Raw genomic sequence first — 15272 nt, 5'->3', positions numbered from 1 at the left:
ATTCGTGAAATCCATGTTATTTTTATACATTTGTACTTGCAAGAATTAATTGAATGCACTCTTAGAACTATGTCATACTATAACTATTGAAAAGTGCTTGAGTTTACTCTCATCAGAATTATGATAACATGCTTTATTAGAGCTAGGTGTCTAATAAAAGAAATTCCAATGCCTAACATCCATTCCTATTTTGTATATTCCATCCTTGCCATATATATAATATACTTGAAAGACATTATTTTAATATATATGCTTATAAAAATTATTTTTGTACTTCTGTGCTTGTTTACAGTCTAGCAAATATTATTGAATGAGAAATAGTTGCATTGCATTAGGTTATCACTGTTTGCCCCAAACACACTTTGTTTTTGTGATTCTATCATTATATGTAATTCTGTGCATTTTTTTTTTCAACCGATTGAATTTTCTATAATTATAAATTTTGATTGCTAGAGGTAACTATTTTTGTGATTTATCCAGCACTACTCGCTTAAAATAAATTGAACTGAGAAGTCAAAAAGAAAGTACAATAATTATTTAAATAAACCACATAATTTACTATCATAATAATATTATACAGATTGATCCTAGGAACAAATAACTAGGAATTGTAAATCAATTATTTGCTGGCAATGTTTGCTATCTCTTACATGTTAGAACCTGTTACTTTTTATTGTTATAGGCTATTTTACAGAATCTTTAATAAATAATAAAACACAACTTCATTGTTTTATTAAACTTCTTGTTGCTTGACAGAGGATAGATGTAGTGACAGATTAAGGTCACTTCTTTCGTTGCCTATGACTTCGTCTGCAATTATTTGTGTGAGACATTGAGAATCCTCAACAGCTTCACAGAATTCCTTCACACTTGTACAGGTTCTTCAACAAGTCCTGTAGTTGTGCATCCTTTATTTTGATATTTGGGTCAAGATCCTTAATGCACCTCAAATTAGGAACTCAAAAGTCATGGGGTAACAAAAAATCTCTGTGTAGTGATATTGGACATGTTTCTATTTTTAACAAATGACTGAACTTAATTATTTGTGGTGATTAGGAAAGTAGCGGAACATAGAAAAAATGTGTAAAAACTATAAAGCTATTAAATGTGTTCAAAGTAATTAATTTTCAAAGAATTTATTGTGTTAAAAAAGGGATTTTTTACCACCAGGAGCCACATCACGAAAAATGATGTTCAGAGTATGCTAATTTACGGAAAAAGTAATCTCGCTTCATACCTCGAAAATTTGACCACATATGTGAAAATGTCACAGCTTCGAGACGAGCTATCATACATTTCCAAGTTTACGATATAGAATGAGGTACATTACTGCCTATGTAAAAACAATTGAAGATATTGACCCATTTAAGATTTCGATGGGAGAGATCTATTTTTTAATTTCACATACCAAGAAAATGGATTGAAATGTAACATTTCTTCTGCTAGCACAGGTATATACATGTTTGTCTTCAAAGGTTCAACAGTGACCTTGAGCTCATTTTCATGTGATGATGTTCATTTCTTGTAAACTGGATAAATGCAATGGTTTACTAAATTCTGTGTATGGAATGATTATAAAGTGTACATAACTGTAGGGAAGAGTTCTTCTGACCTTGACACCCTTTGTATTGATTATTGGTCCATGTGAAGCTTTCTTGAGCAGGTCCGTTACTCAAATACTGAAAGGTCAATTACATATGGAATGGGTGCTAGGTGTACATGGTTTATATTACCATGAACTATTTTTATGGTTTATTGGCCAATGTCTTGTGATTAAGTCTTTTTCTTAATTACTGCAGGGACAGTCTATACATAAATATATTTCATCTTATTTTGACCTATTCTACATGTGTAAGTTTTCTTGGTAAGGTCCTTAACCCATCCAGGGTTATGAGCTGTACATGTCTGTTTGTCGTTATTCATTTGACCGTTCCCTTTTTTCATATTCGTTTGTTAAACTGTTCAGACCACACAAGAAGGTTTTGGAAATAGTTTGGAATCAGTTTGAAAGGACGAACAGAATGTTTTATAAAAACTACAGCTCTATCAAAACTACCAGAAGACAAAAACTAGTATAAAGGCAAAATTCGCTCTTCATGTTCAAGTTATCAATATGCATTTATAATTAAATTAAACACAGTAACTTCAATTTTTTCACCCATTGTTCTATTGTGTTTTCACAAGGATTTGTTCAGTACAAATCCTTTGTTTTCTCAATTGAAAAAATGTTTCAGTGTTCTTTTTTACATCAGATAGCCGTCAAGAGTTTTTACCCTTAAGGTTCTCAATGTAAAACCAAATCGAATGTTTACTCCTTTTAAGAAGCTTAGAGCAGCCCATAAATGTATTATGAAGTTGAAGCATTACTCTAGTGTCTAACTTCTTAACAATAGAAATGAGTAGATATACATTATGAATTATATTTCATCTGACCACTCGATGACCAGATGTCCAAAGTATATGGAAAGCCCCTAAACTAGAAACCGCTTGTAATATGCCTCACTTAATGTTAAAGCTGACTATATGCGGTATAGGCTTTGCTCATTGTTGAAGGCCGTATGGTGACCTATGATTGTTAATGTTTGTGTCATTGTGGTCTTTTGTGGATAGTTGTCTCATTGGCAATCATACCACATCTTCTTTTTTATATGCAGAAGTCAACCGAGAACCAGCTTAGAAAGCCCCAAACACCAGACTAAAACATACCACTAACACAGTCACGTGTATAGAAATTTACAATACTGTAGACTGCGAAAAACCTTAATAAATTATGTAATAAAACATTACTGCTGATCACTATAATAAGATATGTTAAAACATACAAAAATTCTCATAAGCACTACAAAGTGTAACCAAAATCTGCAACTGAATACAAAGTGTCTGACTCTCATTATGGGCGACCAACCCTACAGAACCTGCGTGTTCTATCAATTCGTTAATGATTTGAATATGCTTGATATATTTGCGACTGGGCATAAGGAAATCGAAATAACACCTCTTAGTCATATTATCTAGCTACTACTCTAACCCTTATGCAAGCTGTAATTCTTTAAGTAGTAACAGCAATATTTCAGTTTACCGAAGCCGTGTACAAATATGTTCAGTTTGTAAATGATTGCGATCATAATACATTAATCATTCTATTTTTCGTAACTACTTAATTGCTGACGGCTAAATTCAAAGTTTGATAAGTCGTGTCTAAAACCTGAAATTGCTGTCTCATTGTTTATGAACCCTAGCTTTTATAAATCAGTTTTTGAATGAAAATGCATTTCACTTTTAATCAGACAATCCCGGTTTTTATTTACTGGATTTTTTTTTATAAAACTAGCTTACATGTCATGATGACATTATATTGAATAATTTGTAGAACTCATTTAAAGTACATTTCGTCGAACATAAAGGATTTTCCAATTACACTAGTTAAAACCGCATGTCAATTTATTTGTTCTTTTACTAATACAAATATTTATCTTGTTTTTTCTTCCATTTGTGTTTGTAATGCCTTTTGTATTTTTATTAGAATAGTTTTGACGTTTCATAGGATTGTCTTATGATACTCCTAAAGTCTTCAACAATGTAAGCCATAACAATAATATCATTTTTTTGTCAATTCTTTCAATTATCCTGTTCATTGATAACTATTGCTCCATCTGGGAGGGGGATAGGACCTTTATCGGGATTTTTTTCGAATTTTGGGATGACCGGATTTATATTTATTTAAATTCGGGACCTCGGGATTTCGTGTATTTTAGCCTTGGATTTCAGGACCCCACTTACCCTCCCCCTTTTGATTATATGACTAACTGCTTCAGCTGATGCATTACGCAGTTTTAATAAATATCAATCATTTAATCCGAACACTAAGTAGCTACAGCTCTTAAGGTCAGAGTTTGAAAGGAATTATCCATATAAGGGTTTATTATAGTGTGTCATGCTAATATCAAATCTGTTACGAAATGAAACAAAGTTTACTAATCCCCTTAAGAAGGTTACTTAGTACATTTCTATGTCTTTGTCAGTCCTTTTGTTCTATCATTTGAAGGTAGAATTTCCCCGCGCACCTACTCATTGGTTTTAAATGTTGCTATACAGCAGATCAAAATTATTTATTATTTCTATTAGAATTTCAAACAAAACTGTTCTTAGATCGTAATATCCCTTTGTGAACCTCACAAAAGTAAGTTATTCATCATTAAGTAGACAGTCCTTCAACACGGAAGTGCGTGAAGTGTAGCTATCCTCTCTATCCCCTCTACATATATATATATACCCTCTTATTCTAGTAGTTATCATAGGGAAATTGAAATCAAAGGACTAAGACATGTTAAAACTTTTAATTTGCATTTTATTTTTTGATGGATTATTTTCATACAAAATTCACCGAGGAATACATATACGAGCTGCTGGGGACCTTAGTAATGACCAGTTACTGGAAATAGATGTAAGTCCCTTAATAAATTATTGAAATCTCTTTACCCAACTGCTCTCACAAAGTCTACCAAAACTGTCATCACAACTACAACGTATTTATCTAAAACAAAATTGTTCCCAGCTAAACAACGTGTATCTCTAAGACGAATTGTTCCCAACGGTACAACTTGTATCTCTATCAAACCGTTCTAAGTACTACAACGTGTTTAACTTATAAACTGTTCTCAGCACTTTAACGTATATCTCTAACAAACTGTTCTCAGCACTACAACTTGTTTCTCTAACAAACTGTTCTCGGAACTACAACGTGTATCTCCAACAAACTGTTCTCGGCACTACAACGTGTATCTCTAACAAACTGTTCTCAGCGCTACAACTTGTTTCTCTAACAATCTGTTCTCGTCACTACAACGTGTATCTCTAACAAACTGTTCTCGGTACTACAACATATAACAAACTGTTCTCAGCACTACAACGTTTACATCTATAACAAACTGTTCTTAGCACTACAACGTTTACATCTATAACAAACTGTTCTCAGCACTACAACATCTAACAAACTGTTCTCAGCACTTCAACATGTATCATTAACAAACTGTTCTCAGCACTACAACATCTAACAAACTGTTCTCAGAACTTCAACGTGTATCATTAACAAACTGTTCTCAGCACTACAACATCTAACAAACTGTTCTCAGCACTACAACATCTAACAAACTGTTCTATTTACATGACAGGTGATTTAAACATGACAGGTGATTTAAACATGACAGGTGATTTAAACATGACAAGTAATGCTAACCACTTGTCGATTCACAATTTTTCTCCTTTTGGAGTTAATGTGATCCTCTCAGTTTTTGTTTGCTACCTTGCTTTGTCGATTACTGAGATTTGAATACTAGTATCATTAAACTATTGCAATTGCTTCTACACTCTTTAAACCATAACGACACAATTTCTAAACAAAATTAGCTCAACTTTACAATAGTTTTAGAAACATGATTACATTTGTTAACATGATTTTTCTTTTTACTATACTTAATTCTCTAACTTTTCTCAATTATATAACGACACATGTTTCTGAACAATAAGCTGACGCTGTTTTTAACTATTTTTACGGAGATTTCTAACAAAACCGGCGCGTTCGAAGACAAATATCTGTACAATACACAATCTTCTTTAAAAGTCCCCTGTATTGTCATTTTAGTAAATAATTGTTTGTCCTTTTTCAGCTCTACTTGCGGAGATATGGCTACTTAGATGACCAGATGCCTGGGACGAGAATTTTAGCTTCAACAGAGAAAAGAAAATATGCATTACAGTAAGTGAACTTGCTATCTTTATCATTTAGACGTTACTGGAGTTGTGGCCAATAATATTAAAATCAACAAGAACAAAACTAAAAAAACGAAATATGAGACTTGCCACAAAACGCTTTTATAGCTTCTATATATGTACGTTATATGGTGTCTGATGAAAAGTTGTCTCATCGTCAATCGCACCACATCTTCTTATTCCGCACATTTATGGCATTGGGAAATATTTTTTTCGAGAGGTTATGACTGGCTATAAATGGTGTCGTTAAAGTGTTCCTTAGTCATTTTGTCTGATATGACTTATATGATAGGATGTGACTGTTAGATACGAATCTAACTGTCATATTACAAATGATAGTCGAATATGACCTCCATGTTACACAGTCATATAAATATGATTTAACTGTTGAATATAAATTTAACTGTCATGTTACAAATGCTAGTCGAATTTGACCTCCATGTTACACATATAAATATGATTTTACTGTTAAAAACAAATAAAACAGAATTATCTTGCCAGAAATGCATACAAAGTTATGTTTTAAAGAGACATTTGTTTTTAGATTTTTCCAGAATTACAACAAGATTGCTATTACTGGTGTATATGATGATGCTACAGCTGCACTGTTTGCTAAAGAAAGATGTGGCTGTCCTGATGTGATGCCACAAAAAAACGAAGCAGCTTTTTCTAAGAAAAAAAACCCTCCAACTCCTGTGCAGTTTAACTTAGGTTTGTTTATTTTAATTTCAACTAAAAAAAAATTGCCAACCTATTTATGTTTCATATTTTGCTGACCTTGTCAATGTCATACACATATTGGGGAGTGGCGGAGCTCAAATACCTTGCAAACGTCGCTTAGATACTACATCACTTAGAAAATCGGCCAAAATATATAATATATTTCTTTATTTATGTTAAGGAACAAAATGGAACAAGAACCAAGTTACATGGCGACTTAATTCATTCAGTAGAAAAATAACCAATAATCAAGTTAGGTGAGTAATACTTATAGTTAAACATAATATATTGTAAATTTTTACGTTGTTTAAAAGGAAAACAAAATATACATTACTTACACTGAAATCTACCAGAAGACAGTGGTTCCGTGTGCTTAGTATCCAGTACCATGCGGAGAGTTGTCTCATTGGCAAATCGTATTGTTTTGACAGTCATTAAGTTAACGCCCTAATTTTTGCAAATTCCTTCTTTCAATATACTAGTCGCTTGAATCGTATTCCATTTAAAGTCATAAGAAACCTCAAATTAAAAAAAATATGCATATGTTTTTTATAACAAAATGGATAGTTTTCATTATACAACTTATGTACATATACTTTTTTCTGAGGAAAATTCTTTAATTTGTCCACATTTAGAAGAAGTTTACTTATTTTTAATTGCTTGCTTCCAGGAAGCAATTCGCCGACATATTTTCCGTATGCATAGCGACCCGAGCGTAACCCTCTTCGTAAAAATCCGGTGACCACAATACGCATGGATCTGTCATTGAAATAAACAAATATCTGATTATACATGTTAAACACGTGCTCAATACCCATGCTTTTTTGTGATTTGTTTACTATAAGGTAACAATCGGTAAAACTCGGCTTCAAAACACGGCATTTAATGAGCAGCCATATTTGTTAAATCATAACAAACAGAGAGAGAAAAAATTGACGATTATATGATATATTTGTGAGACAAACATTATTTTTCACAACTCACTCGTTTCATATTCATGACTTTAAAACCAAATAATCTATTTTATAAAAAAACATTTTTTAACTTCTAGTTAATCATTTGTCAACGCACAATGCATCTTAAGAGCTATGTCTAGAATATAGTTGAAGGGTTTATATCGTAATTTTTTCTTCCTAAAAGAAACTCTGTAAAAGTGAAAAAATATATATTTAAGACCTTTTAACGACGTCCGTTGAAGTCGAATAATGATTTATGTTCTTTTCTTTAGAGTTGAAACAAGAAGAGCCTTTGACTTGTGGAGTAAAAATGCCAACCTTCAGTTTGTGGAGCTACAGTCTGGAGACGCAGACATAGATATTGATTTTGGAAGAAGAGAACACGGTGACGGAGCGGGAAATGCATTTGATGGACCTGGTATGCTGAAGCATTGTTCTCTCTCACACTCACACACACCACAGAGTACAAATCCCGCCGAGAAACATAAATTGTGTCAGCATCAAATTCTAACACTGTCAATTCTATTAAAAAAAAGATAAAAAAAAAAATAAAAAAAAATCATCACGGTATTTGAAACTAGTATAGATCTTTTAGCTTATTGTTAAATTGTCAAAACTTTTTTTTAAAAGCTATCTCTATTTTCATCATGATACATGTTTCTATTGAATTATAGATATATATGTCACTGTTGAGTCTTTATGGGACAAACCATGCATATGAAAACGCGCTTCTTGTACAAAATGTATATCTGATGCGTTTTTATCCATATTCATGTATTTACATAGATCGCATCGCCCTCTCTATGATGGTAGCTTAATAATAATTGGTGCTATTCCAAACCTGTATGATGGTTTGATGGTTTGATTTATTCTTTGTTTCGAATTTCTATCAAAAGCTTACTCTAACTTATTTTTAATCTTAAATGTTAATTTTTCAGGACGTGTGCTTGCTCATGCTTTCTTCCCTCCCTTTGGAGATACCCACTTTGATGAAGATGAAGGATGGGTGGTTAACAGAACAGGGGTAGACTACTTTACTGTAGCAGCACATGAATTTGGACACGCCCTCGGATTAGGACATTCTGAGATCAGACAGGCGCTAATGGCACCCTTTTACACTGGCTACAATCCAAACTTCGAACTTAATTCTGACGACATTGCTGGAATACAGGCTCTATATGGTAATTATACAACTTCCACAATTAAACATACACTGATTTACGACTTTCGAACAGCGGTGTACTACTGTTGCCTTTATTTGAATAGAAGTTTTAATTTTCAGAATTCGTCTTTAAAAGATATATTTTTTTTTAAACCTAGAAATTATAAACATAATTTACTCAAGATATTCATGATTTTAAAATACTACTGAGAAAGTATATAAAGGGCAGCAAAGATATGAAAATTACGAAAACATTTAACGAATGAAACATAATCTTGTTTAAGATCTTGGACTATATATGATACACATGTACATGTAAAAATTGTTTTTCTCCTTCTTACTTCTGTCCGTTTTTCTCATGTTTGATTGTTTTATTGTCTGTTTATTTGTAATTGTATGTTATTGATAGTTTTATTTTGTCTGATGAAAATTAAACTGTTTTTATCATTGTTTCAAGGTGCACCAAGGAATCAGCCGCAACCAAGACCGACTACTCCTAGAACCACAATGCCTCCAGTGGTAGTAACGGAACCCCCACCTCCAAGGCCACCACCAACTACCAGACCAACTATTTGTGATATCCCTTATAATGCTGCGGTAAAAGGTAAATTTCGCCAAAATATAGACCAGCAATTTGTAGGTTTTTTGTAATGGGAATCCTGAATATTTGAATTTTCGCTGATTAATGACTTCAACAGTTTGTCTTCAATATTTGAGTATTCTACTTCAAATAAAGTTTGATCTATTTTATTTAAACAACAATTATAAAAATAAGAATTATAATGGAAAGGATATTTTTTTTAACTTTTTTTCTAAGTTTGTAGTTATATTGCATGACCACCATTAGCATACCTTTTACAATTTTTTTTTTTTAGATTTTAATGGAGATTTATTAGTTTTCATGGGAAGAGCCTACATGCTGAGAATTGATCCAAATGGAGGTTTAGTGACTACAATGACTCAACGAACAGTGTTTCAAAGGTCTCCAATCCGTCCGGATGCGGCCACCGAAGTGATGAGTGGCAGTAGAATTGTGATGATGAAAGGTAGCGTAGCCTTCAGAAAGTTTTGTAGTAAAACATAAACACAATAAGAATGTGTCAAGAGTACATGCCCAATTTGCACTATTAATTATTTGTTGAAAGGACTGTGAAACTGATTGGGATAAAAAAATAATTCGATATATGAATTAAAAAAAAATCAAGTTTCAATTAAAGTTGATTGGACTTTCAACTTCATCAAAAACTTCCTTGACCAAAAATGTTAAACTGAACTTGGACAGACGGACGAACGGTACGACGGACGGACAATCGAACAGACACGCAGACCAGAAAAAATAATGCCCCTCTTCTATTGTAGATGGGCATAAGAAAGTTTGCACACATGTATTTTAAAATACCATTTACTCTAGTTTATTTCAAACCAAAAGCAATACAGCTTATAGGTATATCATAAATATGTACATAAATATCATAACAGAACATTTTAAATACAATCGGAGGCAAGACTACATAGTATAATTCGTTCAGAAGGATGTCATGAAAATTTTATATCTGTGGCGTATTTCAGATATTTTCCTAAATTTGATAACTCTGATACCTTCTTTGTTGACAATAATTGAACTAATTTAAAAACAGATGCATTTGTATAATAATACCTTTTTATATACATTTTTCTAATAATGTCATATTTTGGACATTTTAAAATAAAATGAAACTCATCCTCGATGTCACCCTGGTTACATAAGATACATAATCTTTCATTTCTTGCTTTTTTAATGAATCTACCATATTCAATATTTAATTTGTGTGAACACATTCTATACTTAGTTAAAAATCTAATACATTGTGGACTTAAATTTTTTGTCAAGTAAAACTGCAATTGAACATTATCCACAAAGTGTTTATAGATAGTACATTTTGATGATGAATCGAAAAACATATTTCTTTCTTGAATAAAATGGTCAATAAGTCTTTGTTTGAATAAAATAATGAATGCTTCTTCGCATACAACATTCTGTGCATACCACACATGTCCAAAACCTAGGCTAAGTAACATACATTTAACATTATTAACCCATGATGACTTATTGCCTGATTCACACTCGTCATACATATCATTATATATAGCACTAAGAATACAATTTCTCGTCCGTAATAGACGAACCCAATATTTTAATATTTTCACTTTCCGAGATATCAATAAAGGAAATCTTCCCAACTCAGAATAAACCATTGCGGTAGCAGTGGATTTTTTAACAGTCAAAATGATTTTACAAAATTCTATATGAAGTTTTTCTATATCAGATGCATTATGAAAACCCCATATTTCACTTCCATATAATAAAACAGGTGATACATAGACATCAAATAAATACAATTTTGTTTGTACATTTAAACACATATGTTTTATTTTACCATACAACATTGATAAACATTTTCTGCCTTTGGCAGCAATATTTAACTGAGTTTGATTAAACTTTGCATTGTAATATAACATAACACCCAGATACAAATAATGATCAGCAACTTCAATAATTTCACCATTATAAAACCATTTTTCCTCGCTTCTTAATTTACCCCCGTTTCTGAAAACAACCACCTTAGTTTTGCTTGTGTTTACAATAAGTTTCCACTTTTTACAATAATTATGTAATGAATTCAACATATTTTGCAACCCATCAATAGTTTCAGAAAATATAACAGTGTCATCTGCATACATCAATAAAAACAATGAAAGTTCTTTTATGTCTACTGGTAAACATAAGCTATTGATAAACTCATTTTCAAAATCATTTAAAAACATTGAGAATAGAATAGGTGATAATGGTTCCCCTTGACACAAAACACAAATTTCACAAAAACACTTGACTAATTTAAGCTGTATTTATTACGATTTAAAATACATTCATAACTTTTTTGTTTGTTTGTAGGACGGTTATTATACCATTTTAGTCGAAGTGGTAGAAGACTATCAAGAAGGTGGATCACTGGAGGAGGATCGACGATGCCCGAGCAAGCTAGGGCAGCTTTATCTTTTAGTTCAAACGACATTTCTGTGTTTGGAGTAAGTAGCGCTTTAGATTATTTTTTTTTGTTATACAACTTTATATCACTTATGCAGGTATATTTATAGTATAAAGATGTGGGGTGAAGGCCAATGAGACAACACTCCATCCATAAAACAATTTCAACACGGAGCCTTGGCTCACACCGACCAACAAGCTATTAAGGGCTCCAAAATTACTAGTGTAAAACCATTCAAAAGATGTTTGTTTTAGATGTTGTATCGCCAGCCAATTAAGCTATTTATACTATCGTTTCTGTCCTCATTTATAGTTATCCGATTATTTATTCAAACTTTTGGCCCTGTGCAATTTTTGTCAACAAGAAATGGTAAATCTACAGGTATGTATGGGTATAAAGTGACAAAAATGAATATTTGACATTTCTTACTCAAATTAACTCGCACTTGACAAGAAAGTTCATAGGTGTGACGTCTGGATTGTACATCATAAACATCATCATGGACTTTCCTACGGATATAGACTTATTTAAACATGCTACTGTTCAATGCTGTCACACGACTCACTCACACCTCATGATAATGGCAAAATGTTGTGTAGATCTCACATTTAAGAGTAATGGATCTACGCTGCAACACAAATATTGTACATTCGATCTAAAGTAAATATCTTTATAATTGTAGGCTAGTCAAGTATGGAAACTGAATCCAAACACTGGTAGAGTTATCTCTGGAAGTCATCGATACATTGGGAATGAGTTTCCTGGAGTACCTAATAGGATTGACGCTGCTGTTATTCGAGATGATAACACTATTTTGTTCTTTAAAGGAAGATCAACGTAAGATATTTCAACTTTGTGCTTTTTATAGTTACAGTTTTTCTTTTGATTTCTAGCTTTCGAATTTTGAATCGGAATTTAATGTTTTGTTTTGTTTATGTTGGTGCTGGTTAATTGTTTTTAAAACACTTATTGATGATAATAATTGAATTTTCATGTCTACATTTTTTACAAGTTGCCACTTTCATCATGTTTAAATAAAGCATCCAGCCATTTAAAAAAAGGGGTTTTCCTAACCCAGGAGTAAAGGGGGCAACCACATGTACCCATTCAAATGCATTGATCTTCCAATCCCCAGAACCCACTGGATCCATCACTGTAAAGTATGCTTCAAATCTCAGTCAAATAAACATTGATATTTATATGGACAGGGTAAGTGCCATTACCAAAATAACAAATTCTACAGGTGCGTTCATTTCAATCTGTATTAGATATGCATTTATTAGGTATAATTATAAATTTAAATGTAACCTCATATATGGCACAACTGTATGCGTACATGAATAATTGAATAATATTGAAGTGGTTGTTTTGTCTGTGGTTTGTTATAATTGTCACAATTGTTGTCTTTTTATGTTGTTTTTTGTTTTGTCTTTCTATGTTTTCATGTATTTCAACGATGATCCTTTAGTACTGAATTTTGTACTGAATGAAATTAGTTAGTTAGTTAGTTGTTAGTTAGTTAGTTAATTAATTAGTTAGTTAGTTAATTAATTAGTTAGTTAGTTAGTTACATGTAAAATTTTACTGGAACTATATATAGAGTATAAAACCTAAAAGTATAAATTAGCTCTTAGTAGATCCGGTCTGAACAATAGCAACATTAAACTAGAATAAATAGATTTACTTTATATAATATTTGAACTTGAATAAATGTTTGATATAATATAAACGGAAACATCAGCTTAGTATTTGCGAACTATCTTTTTTTTCTTTTTTCAGGATGTATGTGTTTGATAGAAGACAAAATCGTGTTGTACGTACTGTAGACAAAGGGAATGAACTCATGTCTAGCACCTGTGATGTTTAATCATCTGGCGTCCAGTGAGAAGATATTTACTGGATAATCATCATATACATACACACAACGTATTTTGACTTTGAAATTTCACATATCATCTGAACTTTTTCTGCGGCGTTTCGTTGAATAATGAAACACAACAACATTAATAGATGACGTCGCCATTAACGCATCATGAACCCCATATGAAACTTCTTAACCCCATACGGTCTCATAGGGGGTCACCACATCACGGCGTTTTACAAATCACAACGTGATAATTTATCTGTGGTCCGATAACATCATTTAAATCTCTGGAAAATAAACATTTCATTACATGAGTTTTATTTTAATTCTAAGCGAGGTCAAATTGCTTAGTATACAACAATTGTATTTTGAGTTTCTTTCTAATAAAGAGTTGTTATATTTTCGTTATTTGAATGTCATTGCCTGGATTTTATTTATTCAAATGTCCATCAAAAACACTTAGTTGCTTTTTTTTGTACTTCGACTTGGAGTTTTACTCATATCGCCGGGTTATTAGTTGCTTACAGTTGCAAGATCTCAGCTTTGTATCTACTTTTGCCTAACAGTGAGTCTAAATCCCAGACACCTTAAAATTATATCATTAATTAACAACAGATGTGGGACCATTCATTGTTTTATATCATTACTGAACAGCAGGAGTGGATGTTTCGTTCCAGAGGTATCACAGCCTAGTAGTCAGCACTTCGGTGTTGACGTGAATATAAATTATATGGTCATTTTAATTTGACAACACTTTAAATTTTTCGAAAAACTAAAGATTTTCTTATCCCAGAAATAGATTACCTTAACCGTTTTTGGCACAACTTTTTTGAATTTCGGGACCACAATGCTCTTAAAATTTGTACTTGCTTGATTTTATAACTGTAGACGAAACGCGCGTCTGGCGTATTAAATTATAATTCTGGTACATTTGATAATTTCTTAGACTGATGTCGATTCAGAGCTTTACTATATGTACAAACTATTGTCGTTTGTTGAAAATTGCTTGCAGACATATATAAGATTTTATTGTGTCATTTTGGTTGTCTATTCATTTACATAAGGACTCATGTTATGACATGCACATGAGTGACCATTCATGTCATTGGTTCTATACACATATGGTATAAAAGTTGAACGTTTTTTTTCACATTTAACGCGTTAGTTTTCACTTTTAACGCGTTGCTTGTAAAAAAAACCTATATCGTTTAGTCGTTAAGCTTTTTTGTGTTCAATATTGATATCAACTGTTTGGACCATTTATTGTTCTATATCATTAGGTTACAACAGGCGTTGGTATACTACTGTTGCCTTTATTTTGGACCATTTATTGCAGATTTCTTCTATTAACAACTTATTCAGATGATCTATTATGTAAATTCTTGCTAATTGAAAGCATACAATAACATATGAAAGACACGATAATACTCATGATCATATGCATACAAACAATTTATTATGACATTGCCATTTAACATATCATCATATAGATATCTAAACATTTCATTACACGGGTGTTCTTTAAATTTCAATCGAGGACATGTGCAATCATTATACATTGAGTCTCTTTCTAATAAAGAGATACATTCTCTTTGTAAAATATTACCAGATAGATATGAATCGTGTAAAAAGATAATAAGAACTCTGCAATTGTATGGAAGTGTCTGCTATCGAACTGGTTGATACAATTAGTGTCTTTCAAGCAAGAAGTAACCTCGTAGATCATCTGATCAAATGACAAATACAAGAAATCTCCAATAAAATGGTCCCAAGCA

The 15272-nt window shown here is 32.1% G+C and overlaps 1 protein-coding gene across 1 annotated transcript; it reads left to right on the top strand.

Annotated features, from left to right (window-relative positions):
- The first annotated feature begins 4281 nt into the window (after positions 1-4281).
- On the top strand, positions 4282-13898 carry LOC134680644 (matrix metalloproteinase-19-like). Its single transcript, XM_063539771.1, has 11 exons — positions 4282-4444; positions 5667-5755; positions 6314-6480; positions 6671-6746; positions 7718-7863; positions 8384-8626; positions 9065-9211; positions 9483-9653; positions 11540-11673; positions 12316-12470; positions 13413-13898. The coding sequence occupies exons 1-11, from the start codon at positions 4325-4327 to the stop codon at positions 13498-13500; spliced, it is 1536 nt and encodes a 511-aa protein (XP_063395841.1). The 5' UTR covers positions 4282-4324; the 3' UTR covers positions 13501-13898.
- The last annotated feature ends 1374 nt before the right edge of the window (positions 13899-15272 follow it).

This window comes from Mytilus trossulus, chromosome 8 (genome assembly GCF_036588685.1).
Source record: "Mytilus trossulus isolate FHL-02 chromosome 8, PNRI_Mtr1.1.1.hap1, whole genome shotgun sequence".
NCBI classification, from domain to species: Eukaryota; Metazoa; Mollusca; class Bivalvia; order Mytilida; family Mytilidae; genus Mytilus; species Mytilus trossulus.
Note: the sequence above shows the minus strand (reverse complement) of the source record. Positions and strands in the feature narration are given on the sequence as shown.